The sequence below is a fragment of the Phocoena sinus genome, chromosome 8, assembly GCF_008692025.1.
Source record: "Phocoena sinus isolate mPhoSin1 chromosome 8, mPhoSin1.pri, whole genome shotgun sequence".
Lineage (NCBI taxonomy): Eukaryota > Metazoa > Chordata > Mammalia > Artiodactyla > Phocoenidae > Phocoena > Phocoena sinus.
The window spans coordinates 29,964,588-29,986,861 of NC_045770.1; the positions used below are offsets into that span (position 1 = coordinate 29,964,588).

General features: G+C 36.6%; 1 protein-coding gene across 1 annotated transcript in view; it reads right to left on the bottom strand.

Moving 5' to 3' along the window:
• DYNC2H1 (dynein cytoplasmic 2 heavy chain 1) overlaps positions 1-22,274 on the bottom strand; it is a 376,258-nt gene that overhangs the window by 221,498 nt on the left and 132,486 nt on the right. Inside the window, 5 exon segments of the mRNA XM_032639512.1 lie at positions 244-385; positions 8,886-9,012; positions 11,370-11,456; positions 20,880-21,001; positions 21,820-21,943. Of these exon segments, the coding sequence (XP_032495403.1) occupies positions 244-385; positions 8,886-9,012; positions 11,370-11,456; positions 20,880-21,001; positions 21,820-21,943 (602 nt within the window).

Below are 22,274 nucleotides of genomic sequence, written 5' to 3' on the forward strand. Positions count from 1 at the left end.
ATTCATACAACATCAAAATAATTCAGTGGTGTCAGTTTCAAAAAGAGATTTTATGGGTAGAAGAGTCATTATAATAAAGCAATTCTCAGAACATCTGTAGAATTTAGCAAATCTAAAGTAGCTATGGTATCCTTTAACTTACAGAAAATTTTCCCCATTTAAAAAAAAGTAAAATGATAAAAATCAAAAGATGTGCTTTTTAGTATACTGAAATTTCAAATATATGAATGACTAAATACAAACTTTCAAGACCAGCTGACTTGGTCCATTCTACCAAACAGGTTTTTCTCAGACCCTCAGGAGCAGCAGAAAGATATGTAATAAATGCAGCAGCTAGCTGAGCTCTTTTAGGAAGAGTAGCTAATTCCTCTGTTATCTCTGTAACCTGGAAAAAAAAGGAGAGAGAGAGCAACATATGGATATGTTCTAAGATAGAAAAAAAATATTGATAGCTTCACAAATTGAAGTTCTGACTATAGAAAAAATCATTTATTGGTTTAAAGTAATAACATGTCTGAACAAAATTGTCGAAATGTAAAAATACCAACAAGACCTCAGACCTTGCTGTGATATTAAAACAATGTATAAAATCCCAACATATCTGTAAAGAAGAATATATTTTGTCATTGAAATTTCCTAATAATTCTAATAAACACTGTGAATTAGCATCACTTTGAAAAACATGATTTAGATACACAGAGTATGAGCAAAGGTAAAAAACAAAAATTAAGCACGGAGACTCTTTAATTAGAAGCATAGTGTGGCTAATGCATAAGCCTGAGCAGAAAGAGTACCAAAAAAGGAATAATGAAAAGAGAAATACAGAATTGACTGGAAGGAGGAAGATTTGAAAGTCTTCCCATGCCATGCAAAGTTGCTTCAGTTTTAACCTGCGGTAATAATGAGCCACTGAAAATGCTTAAACAGAGCAGTGAGTGATGTAACGAGACTGGGTTTTAGAAAGATAATTCAGCTGACAAATAAGAATCAACTAATTAAAGGGTCAGATAGGAGAAAGACAAGTGAGGAGAATTCAGGTGAAAAAAGAAAAAGAAGAGAATTAAGGAGGGAAGACAAATATGAGGGATATTTGCAAAGGGATACAAATTAATAGAAGGAGTCTAAGATAATCCACATATTTTTAGTTTTGATGCCTATAAGAAAGATGCCTTATGAGACATAGGAAATAAAAGAGATTTCATATGAGAAAAGAAAATAAGTTAATTTAGACATGTATTTGAGTTCCAGAGACAGCTGAATGCCAATATCTAAGGTGTAGTTACAAATATGAATTTAAAAGTCAGCAGATTAGAAACATAGCTCTGGTCAGCATCATCATTTGGGTGATATTCTTAAGACTGGATGAGAATTCCTAGAATATCTGCAGAGAAAGGAGCTGAGAAAGAGAATACTGAGGGGGCAATCGACATTATTGGATAAGCAGATGAGGAGGATCCAGTAAAGGCAGGAATCTAACCGCTTAAAACAAAAACAAAATCAAAACAAATGAACAAAAACAAGAGACAACACTTTAACAAAGTTGAAATAAGAGAGAATCTCAAACACAAATAAATAGCTGACAGTGTCAAATCCTAAGAGGACTGTCTTGGTAAAGGTAAGTCCAAAAAAGGCTCTAAACAGTACTAAATTTTCCACAACTCATTTTTACCACTATCTTTTCCTAACTAAAAGAGTAATAGGATGCTTTGTCTAAAATCCATTCATATAAAGATATTTTGCTTAAAGATTAATTCACGGCAGAGCTTCAAGATGGCGGGGGAGTAAGATGTGGAGATCACCTTCCTCCCCACAAATACATCAGAAATACATCTACATGTGGAACAACTCCTACAGAACACCTACTGATCGCTGGTAGAACACCTCAGACTTTCTAAAAGGCAAAAAACTCCCCATGTACCTAGGTAGGGCAAAAGAAAAAAGAAAAAACAGAGACAAAAGAATAGGGACGGGACCTGCACCAGTGGGAGGGAGCTGTGAAGTCGGAAAAATTTCCACGCACTAGGAAGCCCCTTCACTGGTGGAGACGGGGGTGGGAGGGGGGGGGAAGCTTCAGAGTCATGGAGGAGAGTGCAGCAACAGGGTGCGGAGGGCAAAGTGGAGACATTCCCGCACAGAGGATCGGTGCCGACCAGCACTCACCAGTCTGAGAGGCTTGTCTGCTCACCCACAGGGACAGGTGGGGGCTGGGAGTGGAGACTCGGGTTTCAGAGGTCAGATCCCAGGGAGGGAACTTGGGTTGGCTGTGTGAACACAGCCGGCAGGGGGCTAGTGCGCCTCAGCTAGACGGGAGGGAGTCCGGTAAAATGTCTGGAACTGCGTAAGAGGCAAAACACCATTGTTTCGGAGTGTGCAAGGAGACGGGATCCAGAGCACCATGTAAATGAGCTCCAGAGACAGGCGCAAGCCGTGGCTATCAGCGCAGACACCAGAGATGGGCATGAGACACTAAGGCTGCTGCTACCGCCACCAAGAAGCCTGTGTGCAAGCACAGGTCACTATCCACACCTCCCCTCCTGGCAGCCTGTGCAGCCCACCACTGCCAGGGTCCTGTGATCCAGGAACAACTTCCCCAGGAGAACACATGGCATGCCTCAGGCTGTTGCAACAAAATGCTGACCTCTGCCGCTGTAGGTTCAACCCGCATTCCATACCCCTCCCTCCCCCTGGCTTGAGTAAGCCAGAGACCCCTAATACGCTGCTGCTTTAATCCTGTCCCATCTGGGCAGGGAACAGATGCCCTCAGGCGACCTACAAGAAGAGGAAGGGCCAAATCCAAAGCTGAACCCCAGGAGCTGGGCGAACAAAGAAGAAAAAGGGAAATCTCTCCATGAAGCCTCAGGAGCAGCGGATTAAAAACTCCACAGTCAACTTGACGTACCCTGCATCTTTGGAAAATCTGAATATACAACAAAACATCCCAAAACTGAGGCAGTGGACTTTGGGAGTAACTGCAGACTTAGGGTTTGCTTTCTGCATATAATTTGTTTCTGGTTTTATGTTTATCTTACTTTAGTATTTAGAGCTTATTATCACTGGCAGATTTACTTACTGACTTGGTTGAATTCTTCCTTTTTATACATATATAAATATTTTTCCTTTTTCTCCTTTTGTGACTGTGTATGTATATGCTTCTTTGTGTAATTTTGTCTGTATAGCTTTGCTTCTATCATTTGTCTTAGGGTTCTGTGTGGTGGCTTTTTTTTTTTTAGTATACATTTTACTGCTTGTTATCATTGGTGGATTTGTTTTTTGGATTGGTTGCTCTCTCTTTTTTTTATTACTTTTTTATTTTTTTTCTTTTTAATAATATTTTTTACTTTTCAATTTAATTTCTTTTTCTTTCTTTTTTTTTTCTCCCTTTTCTTCTGAGCCATGTGGCTGACAGAGTCTTGCTGTTCCAGCCAGGTGTCAAGCCTGAGCATCTGAGGTAGGAGAGCTGAGTTCAAGACATGGGTCCACCAGAGACTTCCCGGCCCCACCCGTAATATCAAACAACAAAAGCTCTCTCAGAGATCTCCATCTCAACGCAAAGGCCCAGCTCCACTAAATGACCAGCAAGCTACAGCACCCTATGCCAAACAACTAGCAAGAGAGGAACACAACCCCACGCGTTACCAGAGAGGCAGCCTAAAATCATAATAAGGTTACAGACAACCCAAAACACACCAACAGACGTGGTCCTGCCGACCAGAAAGACAAGATCCAGCCTCATCCACCAGAACACAGGCACCAGTCCCCTCCCCCAGGAAACCTACACAACCCACTGAACCAACCTTACCCACTGGAGGCAGACACCAAAAACAACAGGAACTACGAACCTGCAGCCTGCGAAAAGGAGAGCCCAAACACAGTAAGTTAAGAAAATGAGAAGACAGAGAAATACAAAACAAATGAAGGAGCAATGTAAAAACCCACCAGACCAAACAAATGAAGAGGAAATAGTCAGTCTACCTGAAAAAGAGTTCAGAGTAATGATAGTAAAGATGATCCAAAATCCTGGAAATAGAATGGAGAAAATACAAGAAACGTTTAACAAGGACCTAGAAGAACTAAAGAGCAAACAAACAATGATGAACAACACAAAAAATGAAATTAATAATTCTCTAGAAGGAATCAATAGCAGAATAACTGAGGCAGAAGAACAGATAAGTGACCTGAAAATTAAAACAGTGGAAATAACTGTTGCATAGCAGAATAAAGAAAAAAGAATGAAAAGAATTGAAGACAGTCTCATAGACCTCTGGGACAACATTAAATGCACCAACATTCGAATTATAGGGGTCCCAGAAGAAGAAGAGAAAAAGAGAGGGACTGAGAAAATATTTGAAGAGATTATAGTTGAAAACTTCCCTAATATGGGAAAGGAAATAGTCAATCAAGTCCAGGAAGCACAGAGAGTCCCATACAGGATAAATCCAAGGAAAAATACTCCACGACACATATTAATCAAACTATTAAAAATGAAATACAAATAAAAAATATTAAAAGCAGCAAGGGAAAAGCAACAAATAACATACAAGGGAATCCCCATAAGGTTAACAGCTGATCTTTCAGCAGAAACTCGGCAAACCAGAAGGGAGTGGGAGGACATATTTAAAGTGATGAGAGAAAAACCTACAACCAAGATTACTCTACCCAGAAAGGATATCATTCAGATTCGATGGAGAAATTAAACCTTTACAGACAAGCAAAAGCTAAGAGCATTTAGCACCATCAAACCAGTTTAACAACAAATCCTAAAGGAACTTCTCTAGGCAGGAAACACAAGAGAAGGAAAAGACCTACAATAACCCAAAACAATTAATAAAATGGTAATAGGAACACATATATATATATATTTTTTTTTGCGGTACACGGGCCTCTCACTGTTGTGGCCTCTCCCGTCGCGGAGCACAGGCTCCAGACGCGCAGGTTCAGCGGCCATGGCTCATGGGCCTAGCTGCTCCGCGGCATGTGGGATCTTCCCGGAGCGGGGCACAAACTCGTGTCCCCTGCATCGGCAGGCAGACTCTCAACCACTGCACCACCAGGGAAGCCCAGGAACACATATATTAATAACTACCTTAAATGTAAATGGATTAAGTGCTCCAACCAAAACAAATAGACACCTGAATGGGTACAAAAACAAGACCTATACATATGCAGTCTACAATAGACCCACTTCAGACCCAGGGACACATACAAACTGAAAGTGAGGGGATGGAAAAAGATATTCCATGTAAATACAAATCAGAAGGAAGATGGAGTAGCAATTCTCGTATCAGACAAAATAGACTTTAAAATAAAGACTATTACAAGACACAAAGAAGGACACTACATAATGATCAAGGGATCAATCCAAGAAGATATAACAATTGTAAATATTTATACACCCAACATAGGAGCACCTCAATACTTAAGGCGAATACTAACAGCCATAAACAGGGAAATCGATAGTAACACAATCATAGTAGGGGACTTTAACATCCCACTTTCACCAATGGATAGATCATCCAAAATGAAAATAAAAAAGGAAACACAAACATTAAATGATACCTTAAACAAGATGGACTTAATTGATATTTAAAGGACATTCCATCCAAAAACAACAGAATACCCTTTCTTCTCAAGTGCTAATGGAATATTCTCCAGGATAGATCATATCATGGGTCACAAATCAAGCCTTGGTAAATTTAAGAAAATTGAAATTGTATCAAGTATCTTTTCCGACCACAATGCTATGAAACTAGATATCAACTACAGGAAAAAATCTGTAAAAAATACAAACACATGAAGGCTAAACAATACACTACTAAACAACCAAGAGATCATTGAAGAAATCAAAGGAAAAAACCTAGAAACAAGTGACAATGAAAGCACTATGACCCAAAATGTAGGGTATGCAGCAAAAGCAGTTCTAAGAGGGAGGTTTATAGCAATATAATCCTACCTCAAGAAACAAGAAATATCTCAAATAAACAACCTAAACTTACACCTTAAGGAATTAGAGAAAGAAGAACAAAAAAATCCCAAAGTTAACAGAAGGAAAGAAATCATAAATATCAGATTAGAAATAAATGAAAAAGAAATGGAGAAAAAATAGCTAAGATCAATAAAACTAAAAGCTGGTTCTTTGAGAAGATAAACAAAATTGATAAACCACTAGCCAGACTCATCAAGAATAAAAGGGAGAAGACTCAAATCAACAGAATTAGAAATGAAAAAGGAGAAGTAACAACTGACACTGCAGAGAAACAGAGGATCATGAGAGATTACTACAAGCAACTATATGCCAATGATATGGACAACTTGGAAGAAATGAACAAATTCTTAGAAAAGCACAACCTCCCAAGACTGAACCAGGAAGAAACAGAACACATAAACAGGCCAATCACAAGCACTGAAATTGAAACTGTGATTAAAAATCTTCCAACAGGGCTTCCCTGGTGGCACAGTGTTGAGAGTCCGCCTACCGATGCAGGGGACACGGGTTCGTGCCCTGGTCCAGGAAGATCCCACATGCCGCGGAGCAGCTGGGCCCATGAGCCATGGCCGCTGAGCCTGTGCGTCCAGAGCCTGTGCTCTGCAATGGGAGAGGCCACAACAGTGAGAGGCCCGCGTACCGCAAAAAAAAAAAAATCTTCCAACAAACAAAAGCTCAGGACCCGATGGATTCACAGGCAAATTCTATTAAACATTTAGATAAGAGCTAACACCTACCCTTCTGAACCTCTTCCAAAATATAGTAGAGGGAGGAACTCTCCTAAATTCATCGTACGAGGCCACCATCACCGATAACAAAACCAAAGATGTCACCAAAAAAGAAAATTAGACCAATATCACTGATAAACATAAATGCAAAAATCCTCAACAAAATACTAGCAAACAGAATCCAGCAGCACATTAAAAGGATCATACACCCTGATCAAGTGGGGTTTATTCCAGTAATGCAAGGATTCTTCAATATACACAAATCAATCAATGTGATAAAGCATATTAACGAATTGAAGGAGAAAACCATAGGATCATCTCAATAGACGTAGAAAAAGCTTTCGACAAAATTCAACACCCACTTATGATAAAAACTCTACAGAACATAGGTATAGAGGGAACTTACCTCAACATAATAAAGGCCATATATGACAAACCCACAGCCAACATCATTCTCAATGGTGAAAAACTGAAACCATTTCCACTAAGATCAGGAACAAGACAAGGTTGTCCACTCTCACCACTCTTATTCAACATAGTTTTGGAAGTTTTAGCCACAGCAATCAGATAAGAAAAAGAAATAAAACGAATCCAAATCGGAAAAGAAGAAGTAAAACTGTCACTGTTTGCAGATGACATGATACTATTCATAGAGAATCGCAATGATTGTACCAGAAAACTACTAGAGCTAATCAATGAATTTGGTAAAGTAGCAGGATACAAAATTAATTCACAGAAATCTCCTGCCTTCCTATACACTAATGATGAAAAATCTGAAAGAGAAATTAAGGAAATACTCCCATTTACCATTGCAACAAAAAGAATAAAATACCTAGGAATAAACCTACCTAAGGAGACAAAAGACCTGTATGCAGAAAACTCTAAGACACTGATGAAAGAAATTAAAGATGATACAAACAGATAGAGAGATATACCATGTGCTTGGATTGGAAGAATCAACTTTGTGAAAATGACTATACCACCCAAAGCAATCTACAGATTCAGTGCAATCCCTATCAAACTACCAATGGCATTTTTCACAGAACTAGAACAAAAAATTTCACAATTTTTATGGAAACACAAAAGACCCCGAATAGCCAAAGCAATCTTGAGAAAGAAAACTGGAGCTGGAGGAATCAGGCTCCCTGTCCTCAGACTATACTACAAAGCCACAGTAATCAAGACAGAATGGTATTGCCACAAAAACAGAAATATAGATCAATGGAACAGGATAGAAAGCCCAGAGATCAACCCACGCACATGTGGTCACCTTATTTTTGACAAACGAGGCAAGAATATACAATGGTGGAAAGTCTACAAGGAGAACTACAATACAACCCAGCAATCCCACTACTGGGCATATACCCTGAGAAAACCATAATTCAAAAAGAGACATGTACCACAATGTTCATTGCAGCACTATTTACAATATACAGGACATGTAAGCAACCTAAGTGTCCATCAACAGATGAATGGATACAGAAGATGTGGCACATATATACAATGGAATATTCCTCAGGCATAAAAAGAAACGAAACTGAGTTATTTGTAATGAGGTAGATGGACATAGATACTGTCATACGGAGTAAAGTAAGTCAGAAAGAGAAAAACAAATACCGTATGCTAACACACATATATGGAATCTAAAAAAAATGGTTCTGAAGAACCTAGGGGCAGGACAGGAATAAAGACGCAGACATAGAGAATGGACTTGAGGACACAGGGAGGGGGAAGAGTAAGCTGGGACGAAGTGATAGAGTGGCATGGACATATATACACTACCAAATGTAAAACAGATAGCTAGTGGGAAGCAGTCACATAGCACAGGGAGATCAGCTCGGTGCTTTCTGTCCACCTACCTAGAGGGGTGGGATAGGAAGTGTGGGAGGGAGGTGCAAGCAGGAGATATGGGGATATATGTTTATGTATAGCTGATTCACTTTGTTATACAGCAGAAACTAACTCACCAGTGTAAAGCAATTATACTCCAATAAAGATGTTAAAAAAAAAGATTAATTCACATCATGGCCATTAATATCTAGATAATTTATCCTAAGCCAGGGCTGAAGATTAATGGATATTTTTTTCCTTTTCATTTTGTTAACAAATACATTATCTTACACATTTCCTGTGTTTTAAACAATGCCTCTTTATGACCTCTCTTTCAAACAAACCTGCGCATTCCACCTCTTGTGTTCTCTGTCAAGCTGATTAATCAAGACTTCTGCAGCTTTAATTGTTTCTTGTGCTTTGCTTACTTCAGCTTCAAGTTTGGCAGCTTCTGAAGTCCTGCTCTGAAATCTATGAAAACATTAAAGTTTAATTAAAGACAACTGGATTTAAGATAGATTTAATTAAATTATGCTTATATAGTAAAGTGAACTTTTATACAATAATTTAATTAACTATAATATTGATAATATTTGCATATAAAATATCATTAATGTAAGAGACACAATACCAACACATACATTTAAAGGGGAACATTCTCACAGGGCCTTGATGTCCTACTACATTATGTATAAACTTATGAATATGACATTCAAAGGCCCAGTCATAATATTGATCTATCTTTTCAGTTTTATTTCATTTTACTCAGTTCAGTAAAACTATATGTCAACATCGGAAGAATTTTATATTCTCAGAAAATGCCCTATCTTTTATCTGCTGTGCCCTTCAACAGGATGTTCCATTTGCCTAGAATACTTTCCACCTCCTTCCTTATCCCTGTCTCACCCCTCACTCTAACTCCCTCAAATATATACCTATCAAAAATATAAATAAAATCTTAAAACTCACCTGATATATTCATCCCATCAGATATGTTCTCTCCCTATGTGCCCATTTGCTAAAGTTTAAAACTTTTAAATTATTTTCCTTAAAAATACTTGTACATATATATTATTTTATTAAATATAATAGTAATATTCCTATTACTTAGTCCTTCGACAAATATGTAAGTGCCTTCAAAATGCTCAGGATTCTGCCAATTCTCAGAATAGTTGAAAATAAGTATTACAATTCTCATTTTATAAATATGGAGACTTAAATCCAAACAGATTATTGCACAGGTCTCCCCAACAGTAAGCAGAGGATCTAAAATTCATATATGAGTGTGTCTGATATTAAGTTCCAGGCATTTTACAGTACTTTTATTGCCTCTCTAAGTGCTCTACTCCTCCCTTCCCTAGACATAAGACTCTAGGAGCCACTTGTCCAAAATGGTAGCCACATAAATAAAATTAAAAATTCAATTCCTCAGTCACATTATCCACAAGGTCCTCAGTAATATTATTCAGAAGGTTTTCATAATAATCCTTCCAAAATACTGGTAGTATAGTATAGTGACTAAGAAAAGGAACTTTATGGAGTCAGACAAATACAAGATCTAATGCTTGCTTAGTCATTTACTAACTGCTTAAAATTAGGCAAATAAATTTTTCCAATCTTTAGCTTCCTAGTCTTTAAAATGTAAGAATATCCACCTCTCAGTGTTGTTTTAAGTATTAAAAATGATGAATATGTAAAGTGCCTAGGACAACACCTGACACATGCAAATGACTAACAAATGGAGTCAAACATTGGTATCATAAGCTAACCACTCAATAAATATTTGACAATTATCTGAGTATTATTAAGCACTGATTCTGAGCATGTAACACTGAAAATAATATATTATTTTTCTTATACTTCTCTAATTATACCAGGAAGGAAATTATGTGATTTCATTTCTGTATGTCTAACATAAAAAACATTCAGGAATATGAAAAACATTGAATTTATGGGTTTGAAGATTTTTTTGTTTATTCTCTATAAATAAATATATATAAATGTAAAAGAGATAACTGTTTTCTAACGCTGTAGAGAAAAAAAATTCATAGTTTTCAGTCTGATGAATTTTTTTCTTGGTGCAATAATTTGCATTTCTTTCATAAGAAAGAAAAGGATACATAACACACCACTTAAAGAAAAAATATGTTTATAGAAAAGGTTTACTCTCATAAAACTGAAAGCAAGTGATAACATATGCTATATTTAATGACACATTCTCCAGTTTTCCAATCTTCACAATTCTTAAAGGAAAATGCTTCCACATTTATAATAATTCCCATACCAATATTTTCTATCCTATATTAAAAAGCAATCACAGGAACACAGAGGTACATGAAAGGTTTTAAGATTAATCACATTCACAAATGCTTCTTAAATTTGAGAATAATATTTGCATGAAGGTATATTTTTTAATACCAAAAAGGGCAAAGTTAAAACGACAAAAATTTTTTAACATGATCATATACCTCTGGAAATATTATGGAATAGGTGGTCCTATAGCATCATCTGAAATAAAGGAGTCTAAAATCTTGAAGTCAAAATTATAAAGAAATGGGAATACCAAATGTAAACACTCCCAGCATTAACACATTACATTAAATTCTTCCTGCTCAATTTTCCAATGCTTGAGAATACAGAAACTTAAAATATTTTTGTTCTTATTAAATGTTTTTAAAAAGGAAGACACTCTATATTATTTTACATCCTTCCCCCTTTTAGAGATACCAAAAAATTAAGACAGTGATTATAACTAAGATTTTCAAAATTTAAGTATTAGTTGAGGTATGTTTTCAAATATTCAAAATACATTTCAAAACTTAACTTACTTTTCTCTGAGTTCTGACACTTTTTGACCAACAGAATTAAGAAGCTCCTCTAGTTTCCTTTTTCTGTCTTCAGTTTTCCGCAAATTTCTAAAATATAATTCAATTTTATAAGTCATTCTACTTTAGTTATCAACAAAAAGCCACAACAGCACCTTAAAATGTAATTGTGCAGTAAATAAATGACAATGAAAACTATCAATAATTCAGTAGTTATAATACCTTCACTTAGAATTTGATTTGAAAAGCCATGCTATAATTAAGTGTATTCTCTGACCTAACCATACCACTTCCAGGAATCTATATTTTAAAACACTTGTGCCCACAGATTTCTAGATAAAAATGGAAGACTAAAAGTATTCACTTATCTTCTATCCCTTCTAAAATCCTACTAAAATGAAACCAAGGGAATAAATTAAAACATACACGCACAAGAATAAAGACAAAGAAAGAGAAAAGTACTACAAAGGAGTAATTTTAATAAAATTTTGAAAGGTGATAACTGACATACCAAAATACAAAAGGGCAAAAGTTAAATGACTGCAGGAAGATAGGTGAAAAGAAGTATTCAAAAATGTTCAGGAAATGTAGACAGCAGGTACCTCTGAAGAAAATAATAGGGCTAAATACCGAAGATTGTTTAATAATTGATAATACAACATTTGACCTCAGAATCCCTCCTGCATTGAGAGCAGACTTTCCTCTACATACATCCCTGAAAGTCAAACCTTATGCCCCTTACCCACCCCCAACCACCCCTACTCAATCCCTAGGCAGAAGATATTAGGATTCTTCTAGAGAAATGACTGGCTTACCCCTCTCAAAAATACCCACAAATATTGAGAAGTTGTCATCAAATGGCCAGTCCACACTGCCATGCACTGCTGGGCATTTGTGCATTGCACAAATCAACTTGAGTTTTTGTCTAAACACAGATTTCAAGGTCTCATTCCCCAGCATATCTGATTCAATAAGCCTTGATGGAGATCAAAAATTTGCTCTTTTAACAATTTCCCAGGTAACATTGATGCTGCTGGTTCAGGGACCACATTTTGAGAACTACTATAATAGAATAAGGCCTTCAAAATCATGAGATTAATCTATTTCTAGTCTAGTATTTTAAACCCAGCCCAACTATGATCACATATAATAGTATATAATACAGATAATTTTAGACATGCAAATCTCAAAATATTTTTCATCCCATATAACCTTGCTTAAGAAGCTACTATGGAGGATGTGTTCCAGAAAAATGAGGGACTAACTAAGAAAGAGAAAGACAAAGACCCAAAATAAGAGAATATGATCAGAAAAGAGACAAATATAACCCCAGAATAATGGTGAAAAGCAATCTCAAGATAACTTAAGCTGTAGACTGCAGGCCTGGGGAAGAACTAACTCACCTTGAAACAGGAGGACACAAGGCTCTAAGTAGGAGAGTACTAAGAAAAAATTAAATAGAACACATAGATTCCAAATACGTTTTAGGGTCTGACAAAAAGACTATGAATAAATATGTGATACATAAATGGAAAAAAAATAATCAATTGAAAAAATAAGGCAATTATTAAGCATAACAAAAGGTATACAATGAAATATACTCATAAAACATGATATATCTAAGCTGTAAAAAATATTTATATAATCAAAATACATAATCATATTTAATATGATTTAACACAAACATTTCATGTAATTATATTGAAAAAATAAGAAACTTAGGCAGCTAAAAATCTCCTTGTGTAGAGTAAGAAGTAATAGATAATTTCAAAAGGTGAATGATCATGAACATATCTCTTAGTCTGCATTTAGAACAAATGAGATAAAATATAATACTAACTTAGTAACAATAGCAAATTAAAAGTTTAAGCCCCAAAAGTAAATTGTTAAATTTTCCCCACACCTGCCAGATAATGTTTTGGAAATAATATACTAAAAGTGTCCTAAAACTTAGAGGAAAAAATATAAAAGCTCTAAATTTCTAAAATCTACTTTTTGTACTTTGACAGTATTCCTTCACAAAATTTTGGCTCTTTCTAAAGGAACTTCTACCAACTTATCTTTCCAACAACTTAACAGAGGAGGAAAAAAGTGAGCTGATTCCGCTATACATCTTTTAATTGCTTTTTCTTTTTTTGTTCTATTTAACTTTTTTTTTTCTTTTTCTTTAATGATGTATAGTTAATTTACAATACTGTGTTAGTTTCAGGTGTACAGCATAGTGATCCAGTTTGCTTTTTTTTTGCAGATTATATTCCATTGTAGATTATAAGATATTGAATAAAATTCCCTGTGCTATACAATAAAACCTTGTTGCTTATCTATTTTATGTATAATAGTCTATGTCTTTTAATAATATATGCCTAACCTATCCCTCACTCTCTCTCTCCTTTTGTAACCATAAATTTGTATTATATGTCTGTAAGTCTGCTTCTATTTTGTATATAGATTCATTTTGTGTATCTTCTTTATCCATTCATCTGTCAATGGACATTTAGGTGGCTTCCATGTCTTGGCTATTGTAAACAGTGCTGCAATGAACACTGGGGTGCATGTATCTTTTCAAATTCTAGTTTTCTCCAGATATATGCCCAGGAGTGGGATTGCAAGATCATATGGTAGCTCTACTTTTAGTTTTTTAAGGAACCTCCATACTGTTTTCCATAGTGGCTGCACCAGTTTACATTCCCACCAACAGTGTAAGAGGGCTCCCTTTCTCCACACCCTCTCCGGCATTTATTATTTGTGGACTTTTTTTTTTTTTTTTTTTTTTTTTTTTTTTTTGCGGTACGCGGGCCTCTCACTGTTGTGGCCTCTCCCGTCGCGGAGCACAAGCTCCGGACGCGCAGGCTCAGCGGCCATGGCTCACGGGCCCAGCTGCTCTGCGGCATGTGGGATCTTCCCGGACCAGGACACGAACCCGTGCCACCTGCATCGGCAGGCAGACTCTCAACCACTGCGCCACCAGGGAAGCCCTTGTGGACTTTTTGATGATATCCATTCTGACTTGTGTGAGGTGATACCTCATTGGGGTTTTGATTTGCATTTCTCTAATAATAAGTGATGATGAGCATCTTTTCATGTGCCTGTTGGCCATTTGTATGTCTTCTTTGGAGAAATGTCTATTTAGGCCTTCTGTCCATTTTTTTATTGGGTTGTTTAAATTTTTGTTAATGAGTTGTATTGTTTGCATATTTATCCCTTGTCAGTCACACTGCTTGCAAATATTTTTTTCCCATTCTGTAGGTTTTCTTTTCATTTTGTTGATGGTTTCCTTTGCTGTGCAAAAGCTCTTCAGTTTGATTAGGTGCCATTTGTTTATTTTTGCTTTTATTTCTTTTGCCTTATGTGACTGATCCAAGAAAATATTGCTATGATTTATGTCAGAAAATGTTTTTGCCTATGTTCTGTTCTAGGAGTTTTATGTGCCATGTCTTATATTTAGGTCTTTAAACTATTTTGAGTTTATTTTTGTATATGGTGTGAGGGAGTGTTCTAATTTCATTGATTTACATGTAGCTGTCCAGCTTTCCCAACACCACTTGTTAAAGAAACTGTCTTTTCTCCATTGTATATTCTTGCCTCCTTTGTCATAGACCATGGGTGCATGGGTTTATTTCTGGGCTGTCTATTCTGTTCCATTGATCTATATGTCTGTTTTTGCGCCAATACTACACTGTTTTGATTACTGTAGCTTTGTAGTATAGTCTGAGGTCTGGAAGGGGTATGCCTCCAACTTTATTCTTTTTCCTCAGGATTGCTTTGGCAATTCTGGGTCTTTTGGAGTTCCATATAAATTTTAGGATTATTTGTTCTAGTTGTGTGAAAAATGTCATGAGTATTTTGATAGAGATTGCATTAAATCTGTATATTACTTTGGGTAGTACAATCATTTTAACAATATTAATTCCTCCAATCCAAGAGCATTGGATATCTTTTTGTCTCTTTGAATCATCCTCAATTTACTTTATACCAATGTTTTACAGCTTTCAGCATATATGTCTTTCACCTCCTCAGTTAAGTTTATTCCTAGGTATTTTACTTTTTTTGACACGATTTTAAACAGGATTTTTTTTCTTTTTTTGCTTTCTCTTTCTGATATTTGTTAGTGTAAAGAAACACAACAAATTTCCATGTATTAATCTTGTATCCTGCTACCTTTCTGATCTCTTTTTTTTTTTTTTTTTTTTTTTTTTTATTGCGGTACGCGGGCCTCTCACTGTTGTGGCCTCTCCCGTTGCGGAGCACAGGCTCCGGACGCACAGGCTCAGCGGCCATGGCTCACGGGCCCAGCCGCTCCGCGGCATGTGGGATCTTCCCGGACTGGGGCACGAAGCCGTGTCCCCTGCATCGGCAGGCGGACTCTCAACCACTGCGCCACCAGGGAAGCCCTCCTGCTACCTTTCTGAACTCATTTATTAGTTCTAATAGATTTTGTGTGGAGACTTTGGGGTTCTCTTTATAGAGTATCATGTCATCTGAAGTAGTGACAGTTTTCAATCTTTCCTTCCAATTCGTAAACCTTTTACTTCTTTTTCTTGTCTGACTGCTGTAGTTAGGTCTTCCACTACAATGCTGAATAGAACTGGTGAGAGTGGATATCCTTGTCTTGTTCTTGCATTTACCGGGAAGCCTTTCAGCTTTTCACCATTGAGTATTATGTTGGCTATGGGTCTGTCATAAATGGCTTTTATTATGTTCAGATATGTTCCCTATATACCCATTTGGGTGAGAGTTTTTATCATGAATGGATATTGAACTTTGTCAAATGCTTTTTCTGCAGCTATTGAGATGATGATGTGGTTTCTGTCTTTGCTTTTGTTAATGTGGTGTATCACACTGACTGATTCACATATTTTGAACCATCCTTGTGATCCTGGAATGAACCCAGCTTTATCATGGTGTATGATCCTTTTCATGTATTGTTGGATTCAATTTGCTAATATTTTGCTGAAGACTTTTACGTCTAAATTCATCAAAGATATTGGCCTGTAAATTTCTTTTTTTGTAGTGTCTTTGTCTGGTTTTGGCATCAGGATAACGGTGGGCTCATAGATTGAATTTGGAAGTGTTCCCTCCTCTTCAATTTTTTGGAATAGTTTTAGAAGGACTGGTATGAGTTCTTCCTTGTATGTTTGGTAGAATTTCCCAGTGAAGCCATCCACTCCAGGGCTTTTGTTTGCAAGGAGGTTTTTTTATTATTATTATTACATATTCTACTGCACTTCTAGTGATCAGTCTGTTCAAGTTATCCATTTCTTCTCGACTCAATTTTGGCAGGCTGTATGTTCCTAGAAACTTGTTCATTTCTTCTAGGTTGTCTAATTTGTTAGTATAAAACTGTTCATGGTATTCGTATAATTTTTTGTATTTCTCTGGTATCAGTTGTTATTTCTCCTCTTTCATTTATTATTTTATTTATTGGAGTCATTTCTCTTTTGTTCTTGGTGAGTCTCTCTGGAGGTTTGTTGATTTACCTTTTCAAACTACCAGCTCTTGGTTTTATTGATCTTTTCTATTATTTTTTATCTCTTATTTTATTTATTTCCCCTTGAACTTTATTATTTTGTTCCTTCTGTTAACTTTGGATTTTGTTTATCCTTCTTTCTTATTCATTTTGGTGGTAGGTTAGGTTGTTTGAGATTTTTCTTGTTACTTGAGGAAGGCCTGTATGTCACTATAAATTTCCCTCTTAAAACTGTTTTGCTGCATCCCACAGATTTTGTAAGGTTGTGTTTTCATTGTCATTTGTCTCAAGGTATTTTCTGATTTATTCTTTGATTTCATTGTTGAGCCACTGTCTTTTTAGTAGCTTGTTGTTTTGTCTCCATGTGTTTGTTCTTTTCCTATTTTGCTTTCTGTAGTTTATTTCTAGTTCCATACCACTGTGGTCAGAAAAGATGCTTGAAATAATATCTATCCTCTTAAATTTGTTGCGGCTTGTTCTGTGATCTAGTATGTTATCTATCCTAGATAATCTTCTATGTGAGCTTGAAAGGAACATGTATTCTGTTTTTGTTTTGGATGTAGTGCCCTGTAGACATCAATTAAGTCCAACTGCTCTATTGTATCATTTAGGAACGTTCTTGCCGTATTGATTTTCTGTCTGGATGATCTGTCCATTGATGTCAGTGGGGTGTTAAAGACTCCTACTATTATTGTATCATTGTCAATTTCTCCCTTTATGTCTTCTAGCATTTGTTTTATATACTTAGGTGCTCCTACAGTACAAGTGTAATATCCTCTTCTTATATTGATCACTTTATCATTATATAATGCCCTTTTTCTTTCTTTATGGCTTTTGTTTTAAAGTCTATTTTGTCTGATAGGAGTATTGTTACCCCCACTTTCTTGTTGTTTCCATTTGCGTGAATTCTCTTTCTCCATCGCCTTTCAGTATATGTGTATCTTTCATCCTGATGTTAGTCTTCTGAAGGCAGCAAATTGTAGTTTCTTGGTTTTTTCCTCCAATCTGCCACTCTGTCTTTTGATCAGAGCATTTAGTCCAGTGACATTTAACGTAATTATTGATAAGTATGTATTTACTGCCATTTTAATCCTTGCTTTCCAGTTGCTTTTGTAGTTCTTCACTGTGCAGTTTTTTTTTTCCTTTGGCAAGGGGAGGGGGTTGATGTTTTTCTTTTGTAGTATGCTTGAGTTCTTTCTTTTTGGTTTTGGTGAATCTATTGTACGTTTCTGATTTGAGGTTACCATGGAGTTCAAGTATGTTGACCCATAATTATATTTATTTGCTTTAAATTGATAGTCATTCAAGTTCGTATTTTTTAAAAATCTACATTTTTATACTCCCCTCCCCTACATTTTGTGATTTTGATATCCTATTTTATATTGTCATGCTTATCCTTTTACTGTTAATTGTAGTTAAAATTACTTTCACAATTATATTATTATTTTTTAATCTATGTATTGGTTTTTAAAAGTGATCTTGAATCCTTTTATATATTTGCCTTTCCTATTCTGATTTTCCCTTTCCTACAGATTCTTGCTTCTTTTCTATTTAGAGAAGACCCTTCAATATTTCTTTTAGGGTAGGTTTAGTATTGCTGGATTCTTTTAGTTTTTGCTTCTCTGAAAAATTCTTTAGCTCTCCTTCTATTCCAAATGATAATCTTGCTAGGAACAGCATCCTAGGTTGCAGGCTTTGCCCTTCAGCACTTTGAATATATCATGCCATCCCTACTAGCCTGTAGAGTTTCTGCAGAGAAATAAGCTGATAGCCTTTTGGTGGTTTCCCCTGTAACTAAATCTTTGTTTTTCTCTTGCTGCCTTTAGAATCCTCTCTTTAACTTTTGCCATTTTAATTAATATATGATTTAGTGTGGGTCTGTTTGGGTTCATCTTGTTTGGGACTCTCTGTGCTTACTGTACTTGGGTATCTGTTTACTCCTTTAGGTTTGAGAAGTCTTCAGCCATATTTTCTTCAAATACATTTTCAACCCCCTTCTCTCATCTCCTTCTGAAACCCCTGTTATGCATAGGTTAGCATGTTTTATATTATCCCATAGATCTGATATGTTGATTTCATTTTTTTTTTCATTTGTCTTTCTGTCTGCTGTTCTGATTGGGTGATTTCCATTATTCTATCTCCAGATCACTTATTTATTCTTTTGTGTCATTTAGTCTGCTATTCATTGCTTCTAGATTGGTTTTATCTTAGGAATTGAATTGTCTATTTTTGATTGGCTCCTCTTTATAGTTTCTAGGTCCTTGTTACAGTGATCTGTGTTTCTATCGATAATCTTTCTTAATTCAGTTAGCATTTTTATTACCTCCTCTTTGAATTCAGGGTCTAGTAGACTGCTGCATGGTCTGTTTCATTATTTGTTCTTACAGGGGATTTATCTTGTTCTTTTAATTGGAAGTAGTTCCTCTCCCTTTTCATTTTACTTAACTTTCTTTGTCTCTATGAATTTAGCAGAAACAGTTATCTGCTGTGGTCTTGAAGGGGTGTTTTTATGTGGGAACATCACTGTGTAGACTGTGTGAATCCAATATTTTTGGTGTGAGGGCTGGTTTCAGTTGGACGCCAGCCACATCATTCTTCAGGGTGTGTGGGCTATTATCCCCTTGATAGGTGGTATGGCTGGTGTTGTAGCATCTAGAGCCTGTACAAGATGTGAGGTGGGACTTTTTCTCTGCTCCATGGCTGTCAATGACCTGTCAGGGGTGAGGTCTGCTCCCCAGTTGTTGGAGTAGAAGCCCTGATGGTCAGGCTCAATCAGTTTCCACTGTCCATGAGTTCAAGTCCTGCCCAAAAGGAGGTGATTGCTGAAGCAAGTAAGGCCCATGCAGTCACAGAGGACCTATGCATCACCCGTGTAGGCATTCACGTTTCTGCTCAGAAGCAACCCAAGGTTGAATCCCTTTCTCTGCTGTGTTCATCTGAGATCTAGTGCAAGGCTATGGTCTGAAGTAGGCTGGGGCTGACGGCTGGGGCATTGTGGCTGCAGGAATTGAAGTGACTGCACTGCCACCAGAGATCTGGGCTGCCTCTGTGGCAGTGTTCTCACAGGACCTGTCTGCCCCATATCTACTGCTAAGCTGTGGTATGGAGTGAGTGGAGCCAGAGCCAGGGTGCTCTCACTGGGAGATGAAAGGCTCTGTACTCCTGAGCATGCTGATGACAACTGCTACCATCCCACCTGGACCACACCCCAGTCCCTTGGGCTGTGTCTCTCTCAAGGCCTGTCTGCCTGAGCTTCAGTGCTTAGTCACTGGGCATTTCTGTGGCACTGCTCATGTGCACACTGACGATGGCCTCCATGGCTCCACCGGATCATACCCCAGCCTCCCCAGTCTGTCTCTCCATAGCTAGACCGAGTCTGTGTGCAAATCTTGCATCAGGGATGCAGTGAGTGGGCCTGGGTTGCTTGCCCATTAGGATTGGGAAGTGGTAAGGCAGCACCCACTAATGCAAAACTCTCTCGACCCTGATTGTTAGCAAGCCAGCATGCGAGCACTCCTCACAAGTAGAGTCTAGGCTTTTCCAGCCCTTCTGTCTGTCTCAGTAGATTTCCCAGCAGGTGAGGGGGACTTTCTCTTCCACGCAGGAGCCCAGGACTGGTATGCCCAGTGTGTGGCTCAACCTCCTCGCTCTTCAAGTCAAGGGTCCACCCATATAGAACTTTTCTTTCTTACAGATCCTTCCTAGGGGCTCAGTTCCTGACCAAATGCCTTTTTTTTCTGTCCTACCCAATTATGTACAGATCTTCCTTGCAGCTTTAATTGTACAGTTCTTCTGCCAGTTTCTAGTCAGTTTCCCATGATAATTGTTCCACATGTAGATGTATTTTTGATGTGTTTGTGAGGTGAGGTGAGCTCCACATCCTCCACTCCATCATCTTGATCTACATTCTTAATTTGTATTTAAATGACTCAATGTTGTCAGCTGCCTTTTTAGATACAGACAAGAAATAAATCCTAATAATATAACTAGGCCATCAGATTGATGAAAATAAAGGTTAGAACTATTTATATTTTATGTTCACTTACGATTCTAATCCTGCCTGTTCAGTTTCCAAAGGCTGAATTCGTTCCAAGACATGGGAGTACTGGACATTGGCTTTAACCCAGGCAGCTAAAGGAGCAGCTGCGGTACTGGCACGCTTGGCATTCTGAAAAATACATCAGAAATTATTCCGCATCCTAACTTAATTTCAAATAAAGGCAAAGTTAATTCTAGTGTATTTTCTTTAAGCATTTGTTTAATAACTTATCCCGAATAATGAAGTTTTTGGTTTATAGCAAAAATAAAGTGAATTGCTATTTTGATTAAGTAAAAAATACATACACTATTTTTTCTTAAGAATAAATCTTTTTGAACCACATACAATCTTTAATATAATGACATTTTATTGACAAAAGTAATTATTAGCCACGTTTAAAATGAATACATGTGCCGTCCACAACGATGTTCAAGCACCAATTCTTTCTCTTCAATATACAAGATAGATCTTTATTAGATAAAAGCAATTTTCAAACAATTGCTATTGGTGTCAAAGAAGAAGTACATGACATTTTGAATAAAGGATATAAAAAAGACCAGAATCATGGAATTTAAACTGTTCGCTGAAATTATATATAAGTATCCCAAGAGAGATAACTGTTATTATATGATAAGTATACTAGAAGAAATAAAAGCATACAGGCAAGTTGGAAGTTATGACTAGTTAGGAACTTACCACTGACAGCAGATCATAAGATTCAAAAACCACTTAAGATAATAAACCTTCCCCCAACTCTCTAGATTCTACAATAGTTTACCTAATTCTTCTGGTAAATGCTTCCCAGCTATAATACTTACAACTTATTATAATGAACTTTTAGTTTTTAGGTAAACTAAACAATCAATAATGATAAATCATCATATTTTGACAAGGAGAATATTATATAGTATGGAAAGGGAATTTATGGCACAACTGTTAAAAATTACCTTTGGATCAAAAGATCCTTTATTTTTAAAAAGAAGTTCTTCAACACTCTCTCTTATTTCCTTTGGAATATTTCGTGCATCAAAGGTTGCTATGTCTTCTCTCACACCTCTCTTTGCAAGGAAACTGAAATTAAAGCATAGTACTTCAAATAAGGCTAAATAAAGTTTGCTATTTTTAACAAAATTATCAATTTAACAAAGTGGTGTATACAATACTTTTAATCTATTAGTTAACCAAAAAATAGGGTACTTTTAAAGTACTTAAGCTTCTAAAGTACCATTCGTCATTTTTTATAGATGAGGATCTCCAGAACGATGCACAACAGTTTTTCTAATGTTCTGTGATACACTGAAGCAATAAATGAAGGAATTATAATCTTGAACTCTACCAAATCCCTTTTTGTGAACCCCCTGGTACTAATACATTCTAGGATATGCAAGAAAATATTCCTGAC